The sequence below is a fragment of the Rutilus rutilus genome (assembly GCF_951802725.1).
Source record: "Rutilus rutilus genome assembly, chromosome: 2".
Lineage (NCBI taxonomy): Eukaryota > Metazoa > Chordata > Actinopteri > Cypriniformes > Leuciscidae > Rutilus > Rutilus rutilus.
Window position 1 is genome coordinate 55,162,127 of NC_140210.1, and position 24,367 is coordinate 55,186,493.

A 24,367-nucleotide genomic window follows, 5' to 3' on the forward strand; every position below is an offset into this window, starting at 1 on the left:
GCAACAACAGATATTAGACACATGCCTCATGCAACAAATAAAAAGGAGACGTTGGCTATACACTGCCCACCTGTAGGCCTATGTGTCCTCTGTCTGTGCAGACTCTTCTGTAGGCCTTTCTGTAGATGTGGAATCCTGCAACTTATATTGCAGCCATAAAGCATACAAGTATAACTTAAGTAAAGTTATTTATGCACTTGCAGGTAGGCTAGTTCCTCCATATGACAGTTATCTGAGAGGGTTTATTCACTGTCCAGTGCAATGGAAACAAATGGACATTACAAAGTCTTATACTTTCTTTCCTTTGGAAAGTTAGGAAATGTCCACTTACTGCACATATTTCAGCTCCACTTTCTTGGGAACAGATACAAGTGTTGGTGTATTATGTAAAAGTGCACAAAAGAGGAAAACACAATGTCATTACAATGAACTACACTCGGGAAAAATGTGATCAATAACTCATGGCAAAATATTTTTACATTAACATAAGTTTATTAGTTTTCACTTTCACAAGTCAAAGCAATTCATCATTACTCAAGATTTAACAGTTGAAATTACTATACGGCCTTAATTTAATGCAGCAAAAATTATTTTACAGTGTAGGCTATTAAGATCTTTTCTTTTTTTTCAGCCTTTTTCTTGATTGCTTTTATAAACAGACAACCATTTATTTAACAGTGCCTTTTATAAAAGAGACTATAATATAACTAAAAATTTCCATTATGTAGAATAATTTTGTACTTCACTTTTATTAGTTCCCATGTTCTAGTGTGGTGACTGACATTACAATGAACAAAGTAATTATGCAATTATTAAAATACAAAAATATAGGCTAATAAGTGATAAAAACATCTTACATGGCCACTTCTAACGGATTTAAATTGTCTACTATTTTTGCCAGCCCTCTCTCCTGGCTTTTGCAGACTTTGAGGTGTTCCCTGGCGTTTTGATTAAACATTAAAATTCCGAATAAACTTCGACTATTAGTTCTTGCTCTGCTGAGGAGAAAAACTGAGCGCGCTCTTTGGCCACGCTGAGCAGCCAATAGCAGCGTTGCTGATCAATGTTTCTACTATCGATACATATCCCCTTTTAAACCAGCGCATGAACGCGCAGTTATCTCAGATAACTCAATCCAGCGAGACTAATCATATCCGGCAAGTGTGTTCGAAGAACCTAATTAGCCGGATCATGATTAGCACGATGATATCATCTTGGATGTCTCATTTGATCTCGGATGTTTTAAGCAACGTACGAAGAACGGGCCCCAGTGCTACACTGTACAGATGTTACATAAAAGAGACGTTTTCACCTGATCTGATGCTTAAAAGTTACTTAGATTCATTCAAATTAATTTATATTTTTTGTATTTGTATTCATATGTATGTATTTGTATGCAATGTATTTGGACTCGAATAAAACCATTTTAAGTTTTCAAAAACACAGAAAAAAAATAATTAAGAGATATAACAGAAGTAACTATAAAATGTAATCAAAAGACAAACATATGAAATACTCAGAATTGTAGTTTTGGCATAATTTTGCAAAGACAATAGTGTTAAACACAGAGTGAGGTACAACTAACTACAAAACCATAAAATGGATCTTTCCGGACAATCCAGCAGCAGAAACTGAGACTGAGGATCCTCTGAAACTGTGACCATATCTACAGTAGCTTTATGAGATCAAATGAAGAGCCAGTGTTTCTACAGACCATCATCTCTGACTCCCTGAAGTCTCCACTGACTCACACAATAACAGACAAAAGACCGGATATCAGTGGCGTGTGATCAGACCCTTCAATGAAGGAGTGACAAATCAGGACAGCAAAAAAGATAAAAAAAAAATCTATATCTATCTATCTATCTATATATATATATAAATTATTTAACAATAAATGTTATGCATTTAAAAAAAAACAGCTTGACTACTGTTGTGTGTTTATGAAATGAAAATGGACCCTTCTGTGTTTTTTTTTTTTTTTTTACTTTTTTTTTTTTTGCCCTTCTGTGTTTCTTTGTGTAAACGTCTAGAGTTTGTAGTAGTGCTATAAAAAAACAGCAAGCACCTGGTTTATGCTTATTCCGCCTGTCATGTATTTCTTAGAAACTATAAAGGAAATATATAACGATTACCTCAAATGGATTAACCTAATCTTTCCTGTTTGACAGAGGGTGTAAGTCTGTGTTAGCCAATCAGAACTGCTAAGTATGATCAATATAGTTTACAGAGCTATTTACATATTCACAAAATATTCTGATAGGTCCAGTAATTTATTCATATAAGCAAATCTGACCAATCACATCTCTTATTAGCACTGTGGAGGTTGGCCTTCATAGCCCATTGAAGAGGAGCCTTCCTGTACACTTTATGTAGAATTTGTTTGATTCCGTCATTTGTCACAATTGTGACTTTATATCTCTTTATTCTGACTTTATTTTAGATAATTGTGAATTTATATGTCATGATGTGACTTATAATGTGTTTCCATGTGTGTCATTTTGGTTCATCACAGGAGGCTGTTAAATCTGACACAGAGACACTGAAGAATCATTATAAACTCTAAATCCAGCATACAGGGGTTCAGTGAATGTGGTGTTGAATGTGTGTAAGTGTGTGAGTGTGTGTGTGTCAGAGACCCTGTAAAAGGACAGAGTGCCGGCCGACACGTCCACATACACTCCTACTCTGTTAGAACCAGATGAAGGGACAGGAATGTTCTTTCTCTTACTATTGTGCCAGACAGAGTAAATATCATCACAACAGTAAAGATTCCAGGACTTTTCATTCAGTCCAAACCGACATTCACTCCCTCCTTTCCTGCTGATTCCTTTATATGCCACTGCGACATGACCCCATCCAGTCCATTCAGTCTCCCAGTAACAGCGTCCAGTCAGACTCTCTTTACACAGCACCTGTTCATAGTTCTCAAATCTGTCTGGATGATCAGGATACAGCTGATACTCTTTCTCAAATGTTGTTTTTTTGTTCCCATCAGACAGAGAGAGACGAGTGTGTGCTGTGTTTGGATCCAGAGTGAGATCACAAGCATCTGTGCACAGAAAGATAGATCAGAAGAGCGGTGGCATTAAGAATGCAGAGGTTTGCATGTGTGTGTGGACTTACATATCCGCAGTCCTGGTGTGATCCTGAAATTTCCTCCATGATCCAAACTGAGCAGAGAGAAAAACAAATAATGTGTAAAGGTGCAGTATGTAATATTGGCTGCTAGCTGTTGTAATGGGTACTGCAGTCCATATTAGAGGTCGACCGATTCATCGGTTTTGCCGATTAATCGGCACCGATAGTTGATTGGTGGAACTATCGTTATCGGCAAAAATACATACCGATAGTTTTTCCTGGTTGCGTCCGTTGCTGGAGCGGCTGAGAAGCGCGCGCTGTCATTCATTACACAGTAAGAGAGAGCTGAGAAGGGTCTGCTGGCATCATGCAGTACAAGAGCGGCCTCTAGAGGTGTAATACAAACTATTGCTGATGCCTCGTGTTGTTTCTTTCGACACGTGATGCTGCGTGCTGCACTGAGAGCACACGCTGCGTGGAGAGCGCTGACATCAGATGCGCATTTAAAGCACCGACAGCTAAAAGGTAGCCTATGTATACACTACATTTTTTCATATCATTATGAAGTGATTAATTTGTTGACTAAATGCTGCATTAGTAGAGAAAGAACAGCACAACAGCAGGGGCGGAGCGGGGGGGTGGCTAATTGGGCTTAAGCCCCGAATGTTTTGTCAAAAGCCCCGAATAAATAACTTCAACTCAAGCTCTATTACCGTGCGAGGTGGCGGACGGTAATTCATCGCGCATCACTCAGCTTGTTTGCCAACTGCCAATAAAAACTAACGAAGAAGAATATAAATTTTCTTCTTCGTCGTTGTCATCAGGGGCTGGCGGGCTGTTGTATGTTTCACCGGCGTCGTAGCGAGCTTACTGGCTAACCGGCTGAAGTTAATATGGACGTAACCGAGGGGAGGGGGGCTCGTAAAACCAAAACACACATCTTGTATCAAATGGTAAGTTATCTCAGGGCATGTTTTACAGCTAATCTCGGCAAATTAGTGGGATAATTGATAATATAGTGATAAAGAAGATTAGAAAGACATGAGAAAGTATATTTCCTCCTCCTGATGATTCCAAGTACAGATGCATCAATATCGTGGAAAAGTTATTTTTTTTCCCCCATACTTTAATTTAAAAAGTATTTTTTTAATATATTCTACATTCATTACATACAAAGTAAAATATTTCAAGCCTTTTATTGTTTTAATCTTGATGATAAGGGCTTACAGCTCATGGAAATCAAAACTCCAGTACGCCTATCTCAAAATGTAGTATTAGAATTTTAGAACAAAGATTTTTTTATACGACCTGACAGCTAATCAGCTAATCAACTCAAAACACCTGCAAAGGTTTCCTGAGAATTTAATCTGTCATTCTTGTTCTGGTGGTGCAGCACAATGACCTTTTCCACAATATTCAAAATTTGAGATGCGCCTGTAATAATGTAATACACGTATTAGTATTTACGTAATTAAAGGAATTGTTATGGTGAACAGTAATAATGAATAAATAGTAGCAGCAGAGTATTGCTAATTTAATAAATTTAATAATAAGACACAGGTCTTTGGAACTTTTATTGCACACATGAGACTGAAATTATTATCAGCGAGTTATGGTGGCGTTTTGGCCCCAGTCAAGGGCTGTTATAAGTTTTACACGCCACCAGATACCACTGTGTTTATTTTCCCAGATAGTGTATAGATTTTTAGGCATTCTATTGTCTCAAACAGCCTGAAAAATAGTGCATTTAGCTGACGTAAATGGGAAAAAAATCTTCCCGGGGGAGTATGCTCCCGACCCCCCTAGGTTTGGGCTAAGCCCCGAATTTTTGCATCGTCTGGCTCCGCCCCTGCACAACAGTATGTTTGTTTGCCTTCGAGGCTGAGAGGACGCTAGTACCTCAAGCAGTTAAAACACTGACAGAAATAAACGTCCGACCCGAATGTTTAATGTCACAATTGTTACCATCTATTGGCATTAGTTTATATCCAGCTGGTCACTTTTATGCATTAAATATGCAGAGAAGTTGCATATTTAAAGCTAGAGACGTAAGATAGCAAACTGATATGTTCATACAGCCGCCAGAAACATATAAACAAATCAGAAAAGCATTCGATTTCGGTGATTTTTTTCATCATCACTTTAATACATATTTTGTTATTTTGATTAGATAATCATCAAGTGTTTATAAAATAGAAGCAAAAGCGTGAGACTATACATGTAATATTTATGTCATTTCAATGCTCTGGCGTTGTAGATATTTAAAGTTGGCCATCTTTAAGCATGACTGTTTGGATTTATATGAAATGATAACACTTACAATAAAATTCCATATGTAACATTAACTAAGGTTAATAACTGCTGTTTAAGGATTGTTCATTATTTGTTAATTAACATGTACTAATTTATATTAAGTACAATATATACATTTAAATTAAGGTTTTTATTTGTTAACCATAACTATCAAACTAACATGAATGATCAAGGTGCAATTGTATTGCTCAAATATTATACAGATCAAATTTTGTTACTTTTTTATTCATTAAGTTGGCTTGAAAAAGAACAGTTAAACAGTTACATTTTAATGTTACTGGTTTTATTTGTTATTTAGAGTATAATTTTTTGTTTCAGTTTGAATGAATGTCTTTTATTGACTTCAATATTTATTCATATTTATATATTTATTTCATTTAGCATGTTTTCATGGTTCAATACAGTTTTATTATTTTTATAATAAAGTTCAGCACTGTTTTACTTGGAGTGTTATGTTTGTTTTTATCCAGTATCAATTTTAAAAACTATCGGTTGATTAATCGGTTAGCGGCAAGTATGGCCCAACCTAGCTATCGTTATCGGTAAAATCCACTATCGGTCGACCTCTAGTCCATATTCAAAATATTGGAGAGAGTTGTTTCTCCCACCCCGTCCTCAGAATCGACGCTTACACGATTTGCCAGATTGAGAAACGCAACAGGAATGAGGGCGCATGACACTGGAAAGCGATACATTTCATGTTCCTTTCATGAGCCTTACATTGCAAGCTGATCAGCCAATGTAATAATTTGCAATGTTTTTACTGCAGAGGCTTTTTAGGGTGGGTAACATCTTTAATCTTTGACTCAGTTGTTTGCTGGCTGCAATACGCTGAGTTTTTCACCAACTGGCAACCCGTGTTTCAAAATACTATTGGGCAAATTTGCAGTGTAGCGGGATCACACAGTCTAAAACAAAAACAGACATTCAGCCCCGAAAAGCACATTTAAAAGTAGAATAACTGGCTGAAGCATTGTTTTTCATAGGAACTAGTAGTTGAACTTAGCATGTTTCTTAAATTTCTGCAAGCATATTATGGTAGTTTTACACTGTAGTAAATAAAAATAAAAATAAAAAATAGAACATTTAAAGGCCCTAATATAATCTTCGCTTAAAGTCCGTGTGAACCGGAAGTTGCAAATAACTATTTTGACGTATTTCCAAGTGAAACAGAATATTGAACAGAGGGCAGGGTTTTAGTGTCAGCGCTCCTCCTCTCCATCTCTCGCTCATAGCAGACTAACGGTTTGAGTGGGTTAGAACAGAAGTCTGCAGGAAGATAGACCTCCAGGAGCAGGGCTGACACTGATTCATTGTGCACTTTATGAACATTCTGCAGATTTTATCTGCAATCGGTAACTACACTCGTTTCTTATATAGTGAAAAAATAAAACTGTAGTGTAGTAATTTTAGTAAACCTCTAGTTTTACACCTCTAAAGTTGGATATAACAGATTAAAAATGTTGTTCTTACATGAGGTTTATAGATTTTTCTGTATTAAATCAGAGAAAAGTCAGAAAAAAAAAATGGGAACACAACATTTCATAAAACATTATCTTAACAAAATATCCCTTTTAGGAAATATATGAGTCATAATTAGCCCACATACTTGAGTATCTCCAGTTTGTAGTTTGAATCCTTCAGTTTGTCGTTGAGCAGCTGGACTCCTGATTCTCCTGGGTGATTGTAGCTCAGATCCAGCTCTCTCAGGTGTGAGGGGTTTGAACTCAGAGCTGAAGACACATAACCACAGCCTTCCTCTGTCACCATACAGCCAGACAACCTACAGACACACACACAGTCAGATCATTAACAAACACACATCAACATTATGACCGACTGACTGTACATTATCCCTTATATGCTCTAACACACCTCAGTATCTCCAGCTGACAGTTTGGACTCTTTAGTCCATCAGAGAGCAGCTTCAAACCTGAATCCCGCAGGTCATTGTTACTCAGATCCAGCTCTCTCAGGAACGAGTTTGAAGATTGAAGGGCGGATGCCACAATTTTATAGGACTGGCAACTGAGATTACAGCCAGCAAGACTAAAAGAGAGCAGAACATAATTTTCTGTCTGTAAATTCTCTAACAGTTAAAATGTATCTGACTGAAGTTATATACACATATTAAGTAACTTAAATGAGTATACAAGAGAGAAAAACACACTCACAGAGCTTTCCTGCAGTTGATCACAGCTGGTATCAGTCTTCTTCTACCCTCATCTGATGTGTTGTATGTCTTGAGGTCCAGCTCATCCAGCACCTCCTCTGACATCTGAAGCATGTAGGCGATTGTCGAGCACTGAGCAGGAGAGAGTTTCTTCTCTGAGTGTTTGTCTGATTTCACAAACTCCTGAATCTCTCTGGACAGAGTCTGGTCTTTGACTTCCAGCAGACAGAGGAACAGATTGATGGATCTTTCAGCAGAGAGTCCATGTCCATATTTGATCTTCTCTTTAATGTACTGTGTGGTTCTCCTGATGCTCTCTGAGGTTTTCTCTGTGTGTGTCAGTAGATCCTGTAAGAGTCTCTGATTGGAATCCAGTGAGACGCCCAGCAGGAACCGCAGGAACAGATCCAGCTGTCCATTCTTACTCTCAAGAGCTTTATCTACTGTTTCCCTTTGCAGACAATGAACTACATCCAAAAACTTGGATGTGTCGACATTTTTCATTACATAATGGTAAAACAAATAGAAAGCACCGAGAAACTCCTGGACGCTCAGATGAATGAAACTGTAGACTTTTCGCTGATGAATCACAGATTCCTCCTTAAAGATCTCAGTGCAAATCCCAGAATACACTGAGGCGTCAGTGACGTCTACGCCGCTCTCTCTCAGGTCCTCCTCATAGAACATCACATTGCCCTTCATCAGCTGTTTGAAAGCCAGTTCAGCAAGTTTCACAATCACTTCTCTGTTGGACTGCAGGAGTTTCTCTGGATCTCTCTCTTCATACTTCTGATTCCTCATGCTGATCTGAATCAGCAGGAAATGGATGTACATTTCAGTCAGAGTTTGAGGGATTTCTGCACTCAGATCTTCTTCCAATAGCTTCTGAAGCACAGTGGACGAGATCCAGCAGAAGACAGGTATGTGGCACATGATGTTGAGGCTTCTTGCTCTTCTGATGTGTGAGATGATTCTCCTGGCTTGATGCTCATCACTGATTCTCTTCCTGAAATATTCCTCCTTCTGAGGCTCACTGAATCCCTGAATCTCAGTCAGACGGTTGATGTATTTGGAGGGGATCTGATTGGCTGCTGCTGGTCTGGAGGTGATCCAGATGAGAGCAGAGGGAAGAAGCTCTCTTTTAATGAGGTTTGACATCAACTCACCCACTGATGAAGTCGCAGTCACATCAGAAACTTTCTGAGCGTCTGAAAACCACAGTGTGATTCCGCTTTCATCCAGACCATCAAAGATAAACACAACTTTACTCTCCTCATAAATCTTTGAGTCCAGATCTTGAAGTTCAGGATGAAAGTCCAGCAGAAGTCTGTGAAGACTGTACTGATGATCTCGGATCAAGTTCAGCTCTCGAAATGGAAGCACAAACATGAAATCTACATCCTGATTGGCTTTTCCCTCGGTCCAGTCCAGAATGAACTTCTGCACAGAGACAGTTTTCCCGATTCCAGCGATGCCTTTAGTAAGAACAGTCTTGATTTGCTCTTTCTCCTCACATCCTGGTTCAGGTGAGGCTTTAAAGATGTCATTGCAATCGATTGCAGTGTCTTGTGAGTGTTGTATTCTGGCTGTTTTTTCCATCTGTAAAACCTCATGTTCTTCATTCACTCCTTCTCTCTCTCCCTCTATGATGTAGAGCTGTGTGTAGATCCTGTTCAGGAGGGTCCGAGTCTCTTGGAGTTTGTTTCCCTCAAATAATCTCTCATACTTGTTATTCATGCTGGTTTTGTGCTGGTCTTTGACTCTCTGCAGCTCTCCAGTTTCCAGTGTGTGTGTCTGCAGGACTTCTTCAGTTTTGTCCAGCCTGATGTGGGTGTCATAGTGGGATGTAGATGGCGGTACAGATCTCATCAGCTCATGTACCTTTCCCTTGCTGAAATAGAAAATAGCATAGCAGCAAAAAGGAATATGGCAGTGATACAAGGACAGCTGACGACATCAGAAATATATTGCTTATTAGAAATAAGTTTTACACCCCTCATCAAGTAGCTCCCCTGTACAGTATGTATGTTACATATTTTGGAGTGCATTTAGTGCTCTTTCATTTAGTTTATTAAATCATTATTAATCTGATATGCAGTACAGTAAATTAGTGAGTAAATGTTTATACTAACAGAGGATCAGAACACACTGGTTCATCACTCAATCTAGGGGGTTGCTCCATGGATCTGCTACTCTTCACAGACACACCGCTGGGTTCTGGAGACTCAGAACTCTGACTCTTCCTCCTGCTGATTCTGGCAAAAGACAATCAAAACAGCATTTTAGACAATTTTTAAATGGGTTAGTTCAAAAATAAATATTCTGTCATTCCAAAAATGTATTACTTTTTCATTAATCTTTAAAAAACTAAAAATATATTTTTAACCCTCTGAGGTCGGCAAACGCGCCCGCGCGTTTTGCTGGATTTTCTTCACATTGTAGCACTTTAAACTTAAATTACTCCGTCATTTATGGTCATACAGAAAAAAGAAATATAAAAAAAGAATCTGTGATATTTCTACTTTTGTATGTGTCCACTTACAATCAAATCAAAACATTGTGCTTTTGAAAAATAAAGAAAATAAACAGGGTGTGCGTTCTGCCTCTCCGTCGCGGTGAACTTTTTTTTCTTGAGCACGTCTATAAACTGAAACAAAACTCAGCGAATACTTGTCACACATTTATGAGCCATATACCTTTATAAACATTTAAGTGTGTACTTTTAAATGATCGGATTCAAACTGAAAACAAATATTCTCTGTTTAAGTAATTTGTATAAAACCAACAAGATGTCCAGCTTCTCAAACGCTTCCTAATTAGTTTTAATTTGACCACGCCTACTCGCGCAAAAGATATTCACATGCAAATCTCCACATGGAACGCGAACGCGCTCATTACCTCAAAAACAAAACACCAAAACACTTCATCAGTCTCTGCTTTTCGTCGAGATTGAGAGACGCGTCCTGAGCTTACATTGGCTTTACCCCAGAAGAAGAACGCGATTTGAAGATAAGGTAAGAAATTCTTACATATTAGTTTGTTATTGTTGCATAAATTTCACATTGCAGTTGAACTGTTGCTAGATATATGGTGAATATTATCATATTTAGATCCGTGTTTACTGTTACTGTGTTTGTGGATATCTGCTCAAACGTAGATATGTATATGGTAACCATAATGTTTTATATTTGAGCGCGATCGCGTTTGAATGTATCACATTTTGGATCGCGATCGCGTTTGAATGTATCACATTTTGGATCGCGATCGCGTTTGAATGTATCATATTTTGGAAAAGCAAAACGCTCCAAACGGCTTCATGTTTTTACTATTATCTCATTTCATATCATCATAACGAATGGAAACATTTGAAGTAACATGATAATCAATATATTTTTCTCTAGCTTAGTTACTGAAATCTTTTGGAAGATTTATATAGGCTGCTATATTGTTATTATTTTATGCAGCACTGCGCATAGCCTATACCTACAAGGCACAACAAATGTGGTGTTCATTATATAATATATTGTTGGAAACATTTGTGTGTGTGTGTGTATTCTGTGAATTTTAAAAAGCAATTTTAACCAGAAAAATCTAAAATGTATTCCCAAAATCGTGCAGGCCTTTCTCTTGATATCAGTATGTTCACTTTTTTTTTGTTTTTTTCAGGACCCAGATGCCACTGAGTCCTGCTGACTTCAACATTCACAGTACATGTCTCTGTACATGAACATGGTAAAGTGAAAATCAAACACCTTGGAAATGAAAGGTATGTACAATGTTTTTAGGAATGGCACAAAGGTCTCTTTCTTTGGATCATTGTTATCAATAAGTGCTTTTTTGTTGTGTATCTTTGGATTATGTTGTGTTGTAAATAAATCCAAACAATTTTAAAAGCCATTCTTTTTTAAATCTCCTCATTCTTTGTGCAAGGTTGGTCAGAATGATGGGCCCTGATAAGCTCCTAATAGGGCCATTAGGGAGTGTCTTTGTCTTTCTCAGGTGTAAAAAGCCTTACATATTAATGAGATGGTCCGTCCCTTCGCATATTGCTTTTTCACACAAAACACGTCGTAAAAATTTTAAATCAATATATTGTCTTCTCTGAATGAGCAGTCAGGGTGATTTTCACATAGTTTTGGAGCAAATATTCTAGGCTACGTCATACAATTTTCAAAAGTCTTGTGAAGAAATAATCAGTATGGGTTTCATGACCTTATTTCAGTGAGAATTTTTTTTTGTATTCTCACAAACCACGCATAAATGACATTATCTCAAAACTACAAACTTTTACACACATGCTGCTGATATATTATTGTAGCAGAGTTTGTGCTGAATACAGTGTAATTAGACTTTAGCCATGAAAATGTCACAAGTAACAGAAATAAGCACAAATGTCAGAGCATGTCAGAACACCTCCAGGGCCCAGAAAACACCTCAGACCTCAGAGGGTTAATAAAACTGAGAAATTCCATTCAAAGTCCATACCACCAATTTTTTTTAAAGATCCAATAGGGTCACACTCAAGGCTAAATTAAATTTGTTCATCAATTAAAGTGATCGTATCTCTTCACAAAACACCGATTAAATCACTGGATTCACATGGATTTGTTTTATGATGCCATTATGACCATTTTGGATCTTCAATATTTTGTTGGCATGAACTTTCAGCAGAAGGGACAGAAATCTCCCAGGTTTCATTAAAAGTAGGCTGGGTGATAAATGAAAACAAAATTATTGCAATATAATTTTCCTTGATAAAACGATATCAAGAGTTTGATAAATGTTCGATTATGTTTATGCGCCAAAAGCGGAATGAAACGCATTTGATCAACGCACCACATGGACCATTTATCCGCTCTGCTCAAAGTCCAAACAGCAGCGCAGCGTTTACTAGATCAGATGTGTTTACTTGCAGAATGGTCTCGGTCACATAACCACTAAACAGCGCTGTGAGATCCAGTGAGAAGCGCTTGAATTCAGCGAACAACACAAATGTGTCTGTGATTTAAACGGGTGTAAAGCCAGATGAAACCGCGCTGACAAGCAGGAAACACTGCACAACAATGCAGTCAGAAAGCTTTTCAATCTACAAATCACATCATTTACCATGGATTTACTGTAGTAACACTAACTGCACCATGGAATTGTGGCAGAAATGTGGGATATTCAGATATAATTTTATCATATTACTATGTAGACATGTATTACATATAATTACAGTATTTATTGTGATAAAGCTATAGTGTTTGTGAATTTATACTAAATGTATTTAGGCTACTATTTTTCATATAAAATACCATAGAAACCATATAGTTACATTCTACCATGGTACTGAGGTGCTGTATGCATGGTTTTAACTGTGTTAACTAAATATATGATATTATGGATGACCAATGGTTAATTTTAATAAAACTCAAATAGTCAGAATATTTATATTTTTACCATTTAAAAAGTCAAGTCAAGTTTATTTATATAGCGCTTTTCACAATACAGATTGTATCAAAGCATCTTAAAGAGCGCGATGGATTATAGGGCAATAGAAGATCCGTTAAATAGACTGGAGCTAAGCCGTTTAGGGCTTTATAAGTCAGTAGCAATACCTTGTAATTAATACAGAACTTTATAGGTAACCAATGTAGTGATGATAAAATTGGTGTTATATGATCATATTTTCTTGATCTAGTAAGAACTCTAGCGGCGGCATTTTGGACTAACTGTAGCTTGTTTATTAAGGATGCAGGACAACCAGCTAATAAAGCATTACAGTAATCTAGTCTCGAGGTCATGAATGCATGAACAATGTTTCTAAGGTGGAAAAAGGCTGTTCTTGTAACATGAAATATGATTTTCAAAAGACAGGTTGCAGTCTAGTATAACACCCAGGTCTTTTACTGTAGAGGATAAAGTAACAGGACATCCTACTATGTTAAAGTTGTAGTGTGAGAGGTTTTGTGGGTGGTTTTTTGAACCGATGATTAGTACCTCTGTCTTGTCTGGATTTAATAAAAGAAAATTGCGCGTCATCCAATCTTTTATATCTTTAACACACTCTGTCAATTTGGATAATTTCGCGTTTTCATCTGGCCGTGATGAAATATAGATTAAGAGTGTCAAAATGAGTGGCATAACAATGGAAACTAATTCCATGTTTCCTTATAATATTTCCAAGTGGCAGCATATATATTGAGAATAACAGAGGGCCTAGCACAGATCCCTGCGGCACTCCATAGTTTACTGGAGTTATGATCGATTTTTCTCCATTTAAATAGACAAAATGGTAGCGGTCAGATAAGTATGATCTGAACCAGCTTAATGCTTGTCCTTGAACACCAGTATAATTTTGTAGTCGATCTAAGAGTATTGTGTGATCTATAGTATCGAACGCAGCACTAAGATCAAGTAAAACTAGTATTGAGATACAGCCTTGGTCAGAAGCTAAAAGTAAATCATTTGTGATTTTAACGAGCGCAGTTTTAGTGCTATGATGCGGTCTGAATCCAGACTGAAACTTTTCATAGATGTCATTTTCTTACAAGAAAGAGCCCAGTTGAGCGGACACCACTTTTTCTAGTATTTTAGACATAAAAGGAAGATTTGAAATGGGTCTATAATTTGCTAGATTATGTGGGTCTAATTGTGGTTTCTTAATGAGAGGTTTTATAACTGTCAGTTTAAGTGTTCTTGGAACATGACCTAAAGATAAAGATGAGTTAATAATATTGAGGAGAGGCTCTTCCACTATAGGTAACACTTCTTTCAGTAGTTTAGTGGGTATAGGATCTAATAAACATGTTGTTGTTTTAGATGAAGTGATAAGTTTATTTAACTCTTTTTGTTCTATAGTTGTAAAGCACTGTAATTGTTCTTGCGGGGTGATAATTGAGGCTGAATTATAAGACGCGATTGAGGATTGAACGTTTACAATTGTGGTTCTGATGTTTTCAATTTTCTTAGTGAAGAACTTCATGAAATCATTACTACTAAATAGAGGTCGACCGATAGTGGATTTTACCGATAACGATAGCTAGGTTGGGCCATACTTGCCGATAACCGATTAATCAACTGATAGTTTTTAAAATTGATACTGGATAAAAACAAACATAACACTCCAAGTAAAACAGTGCTGAACTTTATTATAAAAATAATAAAACTGTATTGAACCATGAAAACATGCTAAATGAAATAAATATATAAATATGAATAAATATTGAAGTCAATAAAAGACATTCATTCAAACTGAAACAAAAAATTATACTCTAAATAACAAATAAAACCAGTAACATTAAAATGTAACTGTTTAACTGTTCTTTTTCAAGCCAACTTAATGAATAAAAAAGTAACAAAATTTGATCTGTATAATATTTGAGCAATACAATTGCACCTTGATCATTCATGTTAGTTTGATAGTTATGGTTAACAAATAAAAACCTTAATTTAAATGTATATATTGTACTTAATATAAATTAGTACATGTTAATTAACAAATAATGAACAATCCTTAAACAGCAGTTATTAACCTTAGTTAATGTTACATATGGAATTTTATTGTAAGTGTTATCATTTCATATAAATCCAAACAGTCATGCTTAAAGATGGCCAACTTTAAATATCTACAACGCCAGAGCATTGAAATGACATAAATATTACATGTATAGTCTCACGCTTTTGCTTCTATTTTATAAACACTTGATGATTATCTAATCAAAATAACAAAATATGTATTAAAGTGATGATGAAAAAAAATCACCGAAATCGAATGCTTTTCTGATTTGTTTATATGTTTCTGGCGGCTGTATGAACATATCAGTTTGCTATCTTACGTCTCTAGTAGAGATGCACCGATTACAATTTTCTAGGCCGATTCCGATTTCCGATTTTTCACTGAGTTTGACCTGCCGATACCGATTTTAGCCGATTCCGATAAAAATTTTTTCTAACCACTTTACAGCACACACAAATATTTATTTTCCATCTTTTCTTTAACCCTTTCACGCGTAAGTTTAAAATATTCTAACTGACACCCCCACCCCCCGAGTGAGTTTTTTCGCGAACGTTCCCTTTAATGTTTCCATGGCGACGCGTCACGCGATACACCGCAGCCACAATAAAACTGTATGACAGATGTGTCGCTTTTATTTCACTTTTCCTTTTTTATTCAAAATATTCACAAACTTGCTTACCATGTCATCAACTAGCCTATCTGATATTCCGATTCTCAAATACGTGTAAGTGAGTGGTCGTTTAAAAACCTTTAATCTTGATCTATGAGATGGGCGCCGCAATGTTGTCCTGTCAGTCGGATTTACAGCACGTGAATTCATCAGTTTCTCCGAAATAAATGCAAGAAAGTGGCCGGTGAACTGAGAAGAATAGAGTAAACTTTATAGTTACTTCCCCTATGTTTGTCTGATATGAATAACACACATGTCGGCAAATTATATTTGAATAGATTGTTATTGCTGCTTCCACAGACATCAGTGTGTGTTTTACAAACTCCAAATGTATTGTTTTAATCGTGCTTATGTGTATTTAAATATCTGAAACCTAAAATAAACATTATGAGGTTGAAAACACTGCTTAGTTGTGCCATAACAGCGCTGAACGCGTCCGACTCTGGCTCAGGGCCAGCCAACGCGCGAAAGCACAGTTTGAATCTGGCAGTGATGCGACGTCACTGAACATCTAAATGTGGCACCGCACCGTACTCTCATGGGCACAGACATACAAATCTCATATATGAGACCGTACCGCTCAAAAGGTTAATCATGCGGCGCCCGAGTGCATTTGACCGGCATAAAATCGGCATATGTCAGACTGACCGGCCGGTCGCCGGTCATGGCCGATCACGTGAAAATCGGCCAATTCCGGTCACCAGCCGATCAATCGGTGCATCTCTAGTCTCTAGCTTTAAATATGCAACTTCTCTGCATATTTAATGCATAAAAGTGACCAGCTGGATATAAACTAATGCCAATAGATGGTAACAATTGTGACATTAAACATTCGGGTCGGACGTTTATTTCTGTCAGTGTTTTAACTGCTTGAGGTACTAGCGTCCTCTCAGCCTCGAAGGCAAACAAACATACTGTTGTGCAGGGGCGGAGCCAGACGATGCAAAAATTCGGGGCTTAGCCCAAACCTAGGGGGGTCCGGGGGCATACTCCCCCGGGAAGATTTTTTTCCCATTTACGTCAGCTAAATGCACTATTTTTCAGGCTGTTTGAGACAATAGAATGCCAAAAAATCTATACACTATCTGGGAAAATAAACACAGTGGTATCTGGTGGCGTGTAAAACTTATAACAGCCCTTGACTGGGGCCAAAACGCCACCATAACTCGCTGATAATAATTTCAGTCTCATGTGTGCAATAAAAGTTCCAAAGACCTGTGTCTTATTATTAAATTTATTAAATTAGCAATACTCTGCTGCTACTATTTATTCATTATTACTGTTCACCATAACAATTCCTTTAATTACGTAAATACTAATACGTGTATTACATTATTACAGGCGCATCTCAAATTTTGAATATTGTGGAAAAGGTCATTGTGCTGCACCACCAGAACAAGAATGACAGATTAAATTCTCAGGAAACCTTTGCAGGTGTTTTGAGTTGATTAGCTGATTAGCTGTCAGGTCGTATAAAAAAATCTTTGTTCTAAAATTCTAATACTACATTTTGAGATAGGCGTACTGGAGTTTTGATTTCCATGAGCTGTAAGCCCTTATCATCAAGATTAAAACAATAAAAGGCTTGAAATATTTTACTTTGTATGTAATGAATGTAGAATATATTAAAAAAATACTTTTTAAATTAAAGTATGGGGGAAAAAAAATAACTTTTCCACGATATTGATGCATCTGTACTTGGAATCATCAGGAGGAGGAAATATACTTTCTCATGTCTTTCTAATCTTCTTTATCACTATATTATCAATTATCCCACTAATTTGCCGAGATTAGCTGTAAAACATGCCCTGAGATAACTTACCATTTGATACAAGATGTGTGTTTTGGTTTTACGAGCCCCCCTCCCCTCGGTTACGTCCATATTAACTTCAGCCGGTTAGCCAGTAAGCTCGCTACGACGCCGGTGAAACATACAACAGCCCGCCAGCCCCTGATGACAACGACGAAGAAGAAAATTTATATTCTTCTTCGTTAGTTTTTATTGGCAGTTGGCAAACAAGCTGAGTGATGCGCGATGAATTACCGTCCGCCACCTCGCACGGTAATAGAGCTTGAGTTGAAGTTATTTATTCGGGGCTTTTGACAAAACATTCGGGGCTTAAGCCCAATTAGCCACCCCCCCGCTCCGCCCCTGCTGTTGTGCTGTTCTTTCTCTACTAATGCAGCATTTAGTCAACAAATTAATCACTTCATAATGATATGAAAAAATGTAGTGTATACATAGGCTACCTTTTAGCTGTCGGTGCTTTAAATGCGCATCTGATGTCAGCGCTCTCCACGCAGCGTGTGCTCTCAGTGCAGCACGCAGCATCACGTGTCGAAATAAACAACACGAGGCATCAGCAATAGTTTGTATTACACCTCTAGAGGCCGCTCTTGTACTGCATGATGCCAGCAGACCCTTCTCAGCTCTCTCTTACTGTGTAATGAATGACAGCGCGCGCTTCTCAGCCGCTCCAGCAACGGACGCAACCAGGAAAAACTATCGGTATGTATTTTTGCCGATAACGATAGTTCCACCAATCAACTATCGGTGCCGATTAATCGGCAAAACCGATGAATCGGTCGACCTCTACTACTAAACTGTAACGGAATATTTTGTTCAGGTGACATCTGTTTATTTGTTAGTCTAGCCACGGTGTTAAATAAAAACCTTGGATTATTTTGGTTATTTTCTATTAGTTTGCGGAGGTGCTCAGCCCTGGCTGCTTTTAGGGCCTTTTTATAACGTGACATACTGTCTTTCCATGCGATTCTAAAGACCTCTCAATTAGTTTGTTTCCATTTACGCTCTAAATTACGTGTTTCTCTCTTTAGAACATCCGTAGCACTGTTGTACAACGGTGCATTACTTTTCTCTCTGACCTTTTTTTATCTAATGGGTGCAACAATATCCAATTTTCCAGAGAGAATGGTGCTCATAGTGCTAGTTAATTCCCCTAGTTCATCTGTTTGTTTGGGTTCACTAAACAGCTGAGACAGATCAAATAAGAATTTGAAAACTTATCTATGGTGGATGGAAGGATTGTTCTGCCTGATCGATAACGCGGCGCAGCATGACATATTACAGGAGTAAGTAATATGCAAGTTACCATGTAATGGTCAGTGACATCATCACTTTGTGGAATGATATCTATATCGGTTGGATCGGTTCCATGTGATATAATTAAATCGAGTGTATGATTAAAACGATGAGTTGGTCCGGTAACGTTTTGCTTGACCCCAAAGGAGTTTAATAAATCTGTAAACGCAACCCCTAACGCATCATTTGGATTATCTACGTGTATGTTAAAATCTCCAACAATTAATGCTTTATCGACATTGACCAAAAGGTCTGAGAGAAAATCTGCAAACTCTTTTAGCTAGTAAATTACTTAATTTTATTTTTGGGTGGAACTGTACATTTTAGGCCCATTCACAAAAAGAGCAATAACTTTAATGATAACTACATTATAGGGCTGCACGATTTGGGGAAAATGTCATATTGCGATAATAGAGGACAATAGAGGACAATATTGCGATTGCGATATAATAAACAAATGGTTTCATGAGTCAACTTGCTTGGTTCTCAAGGAAAATAAATGCACACACAGATTAGTGATAATCTGCCTAAAGAAAAAAGTTCTTTAGTCAAGAGCAGTGAGTGTTTTTCTCTGTTCCCTTTGTTCTTTGATTAACTTTAGGGACAGATATAATTAGTGGCTACTGTGTACTGTCCCTTTAAGACCAGCCGCTGCTGTCAGAGACGCGGATCTCACACGCGCCTCATTCTCTCACGAGTCACAACTCTTCACGTTCATCATAAGACTACTCTTATGTTATGAAGATACTCGACAAAAAGACACTTTGGCATAATTGTGTGTGTTATTGTTCGTTCAAGCTCGAAAGAGAACTGTATTCTGGCATGCTGTTTTGTGCACACGCACGATATAAGCGCGAGTCTTTCTGTGTGTCACAGTCAGGACATTCACAGGCAGCGCGTTCATTTTGGCATACATGTGTGTTGTTCTACAGCGAAAGAGAACTTGATAGGCTGGCGCGCTGTCTGTACGATACTGGCACGCGTCTATCTGTGGGTCGTGTGTATGTGTGTGTGTCAGGAGGACATTCACTGACAGCGCGTTCTTTTTTGTCTTATCGCGCATGAATGGTTTAAAAGCATTTGCATGAAGAGCGGTATCATGTAACAATGGCCAAAGGATGCCAAAAATTAACAGATGCTGCGTTAATTACGTTAACAGCGCTAATTTGTTTATTTAATATAAAATCGCAGCACTTTGCGTCATATAATCGTGTAGGCTTGACATCACGATTGCGATACGATTAATCGTGCAGCACTACTACATTAGCATCTCCATCAAAAGACTATAATGTTTTGTTTATTTCCAACGCTTGCTAAAGTTTCATCATCTACTGCTTTAAACGCACAAGCTCTTTAAAACCAATGGATTTTGATTGGCAAAAAGGACTGTGGCAGTGATACAAGAACTAACAACCATAAAAAATATAGATTAGAAATAAGTTTGGCACCCCTCTTCAAGTTCCTCCCCTGTGCAATGCATATGTTAGGCCTACATATTTTGGAGTACATTTAGTGCTATTTCATTTAGTTTATTATATAATTATTAATCTGATATGCATAGTAAATTAGCGAGTAAATGTTTATACTAACAGAGGATCAGAAGACACTGGTTCATCACTCAATCTAGGGGGTTGCTCCATGGATCTGCTACTCTTCACAGACACACCGCTGGGTTCTGGAGACTCTGGTCTCGGTCTCTTCCTCCTGCTGATGAAGATAACAAAACGGTTAAACGGTTAGTTCAAAAATATATTTTCTGTCATTCTAAACATGTAAGAATTTCATTCATCTTTGAAACACAAGTTAAGATATTTTTAATGAAATCTTAAAGATTGATGTCCTTTTGCTTAAAGTCCATGCCACCAAAATTTTAAAGATCCGTTAAGGGTCTTCCTAAAGGCTAAATTAAATATTTTCATCATACAAAGTGATTGTATCTCTTCACAAGACTAAACCACTTGATTCATATAGATTCGTTTTACAATACATTTATGAGCCATTTGGATCTTCACATTTTTGATGCCGTGGAGTTTCAGCAGAAGGGCACAAGTCTCTCAGGTTTCATTAAAAAATTATCTTAATTTGTTATTCGAATATGAACAAAAGTCTTACAGGTTTGGAGCAGCCGGAAGGGAGAGAAAAATTACAATTTTCATAAATGTAAAGTATAAATGTAAGGCCATTTAACAAGAAGAACAATTATGATAACAACATTATCAGACTGTAAATGTTTGTTTATTCATCATCTGCCACTTTAAATGCACAAGCGGCAGTCAATGATTTTATTGTTGATCATCTTTCTGAAAGTTAATAAAAAAAAAAAAAATTCTCGCTACATTTGTGGTGTGGACTTCTATTCTCATCAAATTCGAACAATTATTTATCATTATAGTTATTATTAAAATGCAGGCTTCAGGAATGCACTATCAGTCAATGTGGATTAAAAACATCTGATGTGTGCAAAAATAGCTAATGTGTTACCTGAGGTCAGAGGTCACTGTTGCATCACTGGACGCAGAGGGACGATTCTTCGTAGGTTGTCTGTCGCTTGATCCATCAGATGAAGAACTCATTTTAGAGGCAGTGTTCTCCTACTCACATTACTGTGTTGAGAGACGGATTTTAGACCTTACAGTACAGTACAGTACAGTTGTGTAGTTCAATGATCCAGTTCAATGATAAAAAAATGCTTTAACCCCCTGTAGACTGGAGTACAGATACATTAAAATACACCCTTAACCCATATAGAGTACTATTATTCAATTAGGGTATTACAGCTTAAGTTCAGAGCAATGCAAATTGCGGAATAAAGGCAGAAATGAAATACAATACAGCATAAGTGCACTGAAAAAATGAGTGTAACGTAATTAATAAAACTGTCTAAATAACTGATATTTTTCAAAGTAAACAGAACTGCAGTTACAACTTGCAAGCAGCTTTGCAATGCTTCTGATCAGGGTTTGTTTGATGGTTGGTTTCAATCTTGTGACGTCTCTAATATTTTTCAGTTAATTTTTCAGTTCAAACATCAATTTCATAATATTTGCTGATGTTCAGTTATTTTCGTTTTATTCGGGTTCATGTAGCCTCAAATTTAATTCTGAATACAAGAAAATGTACAACAGTTTTAATTGAGCAGTTTAAGCACTATTATAGCAACTTGTATGCTGTAGGCTATAAGTTTAGTATACATCAGTGTTTTGTTGGCTAACTGTGTTGATGTATTTTTGTCATTACAACAATGAGTGAGTCATTACAACGATGAATCAAATAACAGAATCAACGATCGTCAATACTGTTCACAAATTTTGTTGCTAATTACTGTATGTACATTAATGCCACATTCGTTAAGATAAAAGATCATAACAAGTCTCAATAAATAGCCTATTCATCGATGTCTGCGCCATTTTGTTCAGAGATGTTTGTTCAAACCGTCGAAAGATAAGAAACTCAAAACCAAATAGCAGCTCACTTTGACTAGATGGTTACATGAAGAATAAGTTCTTAACTTACCACAAAATATGCAGCAGTTTACATAAAACGGTGTTTAAAACAAAATCCCAGTGTTAACAGATTTAATGCTTCCGAATCTTCTTCTTCTTCTTCTTCTTCTTCTTCTTCTTTGGGCTTATTGGCGGTTCGCATTCTTAAAAAGAGCATTACCGCCATCTACTGTAGGTAATAGATCAGAGACAATATATCACAACTCCCAGAACAATCAGGGCTCGTGCTTTCAATGTTGCTGCGTGTTCAGCTCCTCCATCTACAGCCAGCCAACGTCCATCATATTCCAGAGAGGGATACTGATACTAAAAATACGGTAACACTTTACAATACGGGTGCACTAATCTGCATTAATTCATGCTTAACTAATGCACAGATAATCATGTGTTAATGTATGACTGACTCATGAAGAACTAAACCATTAATTAATGATTACTGCATCAGCAACTAATAAAGATTCTAAATGATTAATAGATTAAGTAATAAATGAATTGTTATTAATTAAATGTGTCATAATGTATTAATTCCTTAATAACTTATTTTATTAACTAAAAGTGTAAATTAATGTGTTAATTACCACAGTTGGTCAAAGCAATGTACTTCAACTTCCAGCTGTCTGCTTTAATTAATCATTAACTAATGATTTGCAAATGTATCATTATGTTATGACTTTACTTGTTGAGGCACATGACTATTAACTAATTGTTAAGTAATATGCCATTTATGGGTTTACATGGCACCAAAATGGCATATTACTTAACAATTTGTTAATAGTCATGTGCCTCAACAAGTAAAGTCATAACATAATGATACATTTGCAAATCATTAGTAACAATTCATATATTACTTAATCTATTAATCATTTAGAATCTTTATTAGTTACTGATGCAGTAATCATTAATTAATGGTTTAGTTCTTCATGAGTCATACATTAACACATGATTATCTGTGCATTAGTTAAGCATGAATTAATGCAGATTAGTGCACCCGTATTGTAAAGTGTTACCAAAAATACTAATAGCCTATCTATATTCTATAGATCAAATTTGTTCTACTTAAAAACTTTATTATTAACCTTCCCCCTTCTACTGAGTTTAAAATCATCTTTAATGTTAATTGTTGATTATCTTTCATGAAATTCTTCAATTATCTTACTTCTTTCCTCAGAATATGTATTACACTTAATAAGTACATGCTCCACTGTTTCTCTGATTCCACACCATTCACATAATCCTGTAGGATGTTTTCCTATTATTTGCATTGTTGAATTAAGTCCTGTATGTCCCAGTCTTAATCTAGAAATAATACAGTCTTCCTTCCTTCTCCCACTTGAATACCTTCCTCTACCTACCACTGGTTGTATTAAATGTAAATGTCTACCCTTTTTCTCATTATCCCAATACGATTGCCAATTTTTATTTATCTCCCTTTTAATTATTGATTTGATTTCTAATTTGCTATACCTAATTTGCATATCTATAGTTTCCTTTGCCATAGACTGTATTGCTAATTTATCTGCTGCTTCATTTCCAGACACTCCAGTATGTGCCGGAACCCATAAAAACTGAAGTATCTTATTTTTTTGTTGCATCATGAACAATATCTGTAAGATTTCCAAAACAATATCCTGTCTAGTATCTGACTTTTGAGCTTCCAGGCACATCAAGGCTGAACTTGAATCTGAGCATATTAAAGTTTTACTTAACCCCATTTCATTTATTTTATTAATTGCTACCATAATTGCTAGTAACTCTCCTGCAAACACAGATACATGATCTGATACTCTTTCCCCTCTTGCCACTTTCAATCTGGGAATGATGTACGCTACCCCCACCTGTGGATCCTTAGATGCATATATTGTTCCTACTTAATACCTATATTCATTTGTCATCTCTGCTTCCAACATCCTCTGATCTTTATCTTGTCTTGATTCCAATAAGAATAGATCTACATTTGGTTGAGGTAAAATCCATAATGGTGTTGTTGGTAATATTACTGCTGGAATAACTCTATACTCATTTA

General features: G+C 36.8%; 1 protein-coding gene across 2 annotated transcripts; it reads right to left on the bottom strand.

Annotated features, from left to right (window-relative positions):
• Nucleotides 1-68: 68 nt before the first annotated feature.
• Nucleotides 69-22,643, bottom strand: LOC311286319 (protein NLRC3-like). 2 transcript variants are annotated; one of them, XM_084402475.1, is made up of 9 exons: nucleotides 22,355-22,643; nucleotides 21,323-21,444; nucleotides 20,432-20,548; nucleotides 9,700-9,822; nucleotides 7,569-9,458; nucleotides 7,270-7,443; nucleotides 7,004-7,177; nucleotides 3,127-3,173; nucleotides 69-3,052 (listed from the first exon to the last, which is right to left on the bottom strand). In XM_084402475.1, the coding sequence occupies exons 2-9, from the start codon at nucleotides 21,412-21,414 to the stop codon at nucleotides 2,523-2,525; spliced, it is 3,147 nt and encodes a 1,048-aa protein (XP_084258601.1). In that variant the 5' UTR covers nucleotides 21,415-21,444; nucleotides 22,355-22,643; the 3' UTR covers nucleotides 69-2,522. The 2 variants fall into 2 exon arrangements, with proteins under 2 accessions (XP_084258601.1, XP_084258602.1); XM_084402476.1 differs by having other exon boundaries at nucleotides 9,700-9,816; nucleotides 22,355-22,464.
• Between the last annotated feature and the right edge of the window lie 1,724 nt (nucleotides 22,644-24,367).

Coding starts and splice junctions, on each gene's coding strand:
- LOC311286319 (XM_084402475.1), bottom strand. CDS start 21,414: ATGAGTTCTTCATCTGATGGATCAAGCGACAGACAACCTACGAAGAAT. Junction 9,823..20,431: donor CCAGTGTCTTCTGATCCTCT/GTTAGTATAAAC, acceptor GTCTTTTGCCAG/AATCAGCAGGAGGAAGAGTC. Junction 7,444..7,568: donor ATCAACTGCAGGAAAGCTCT/GTGAGTGTGTTT, acceptor GCTCTCTTTTAG/TCTTGCTGGCTGTAATCTCA.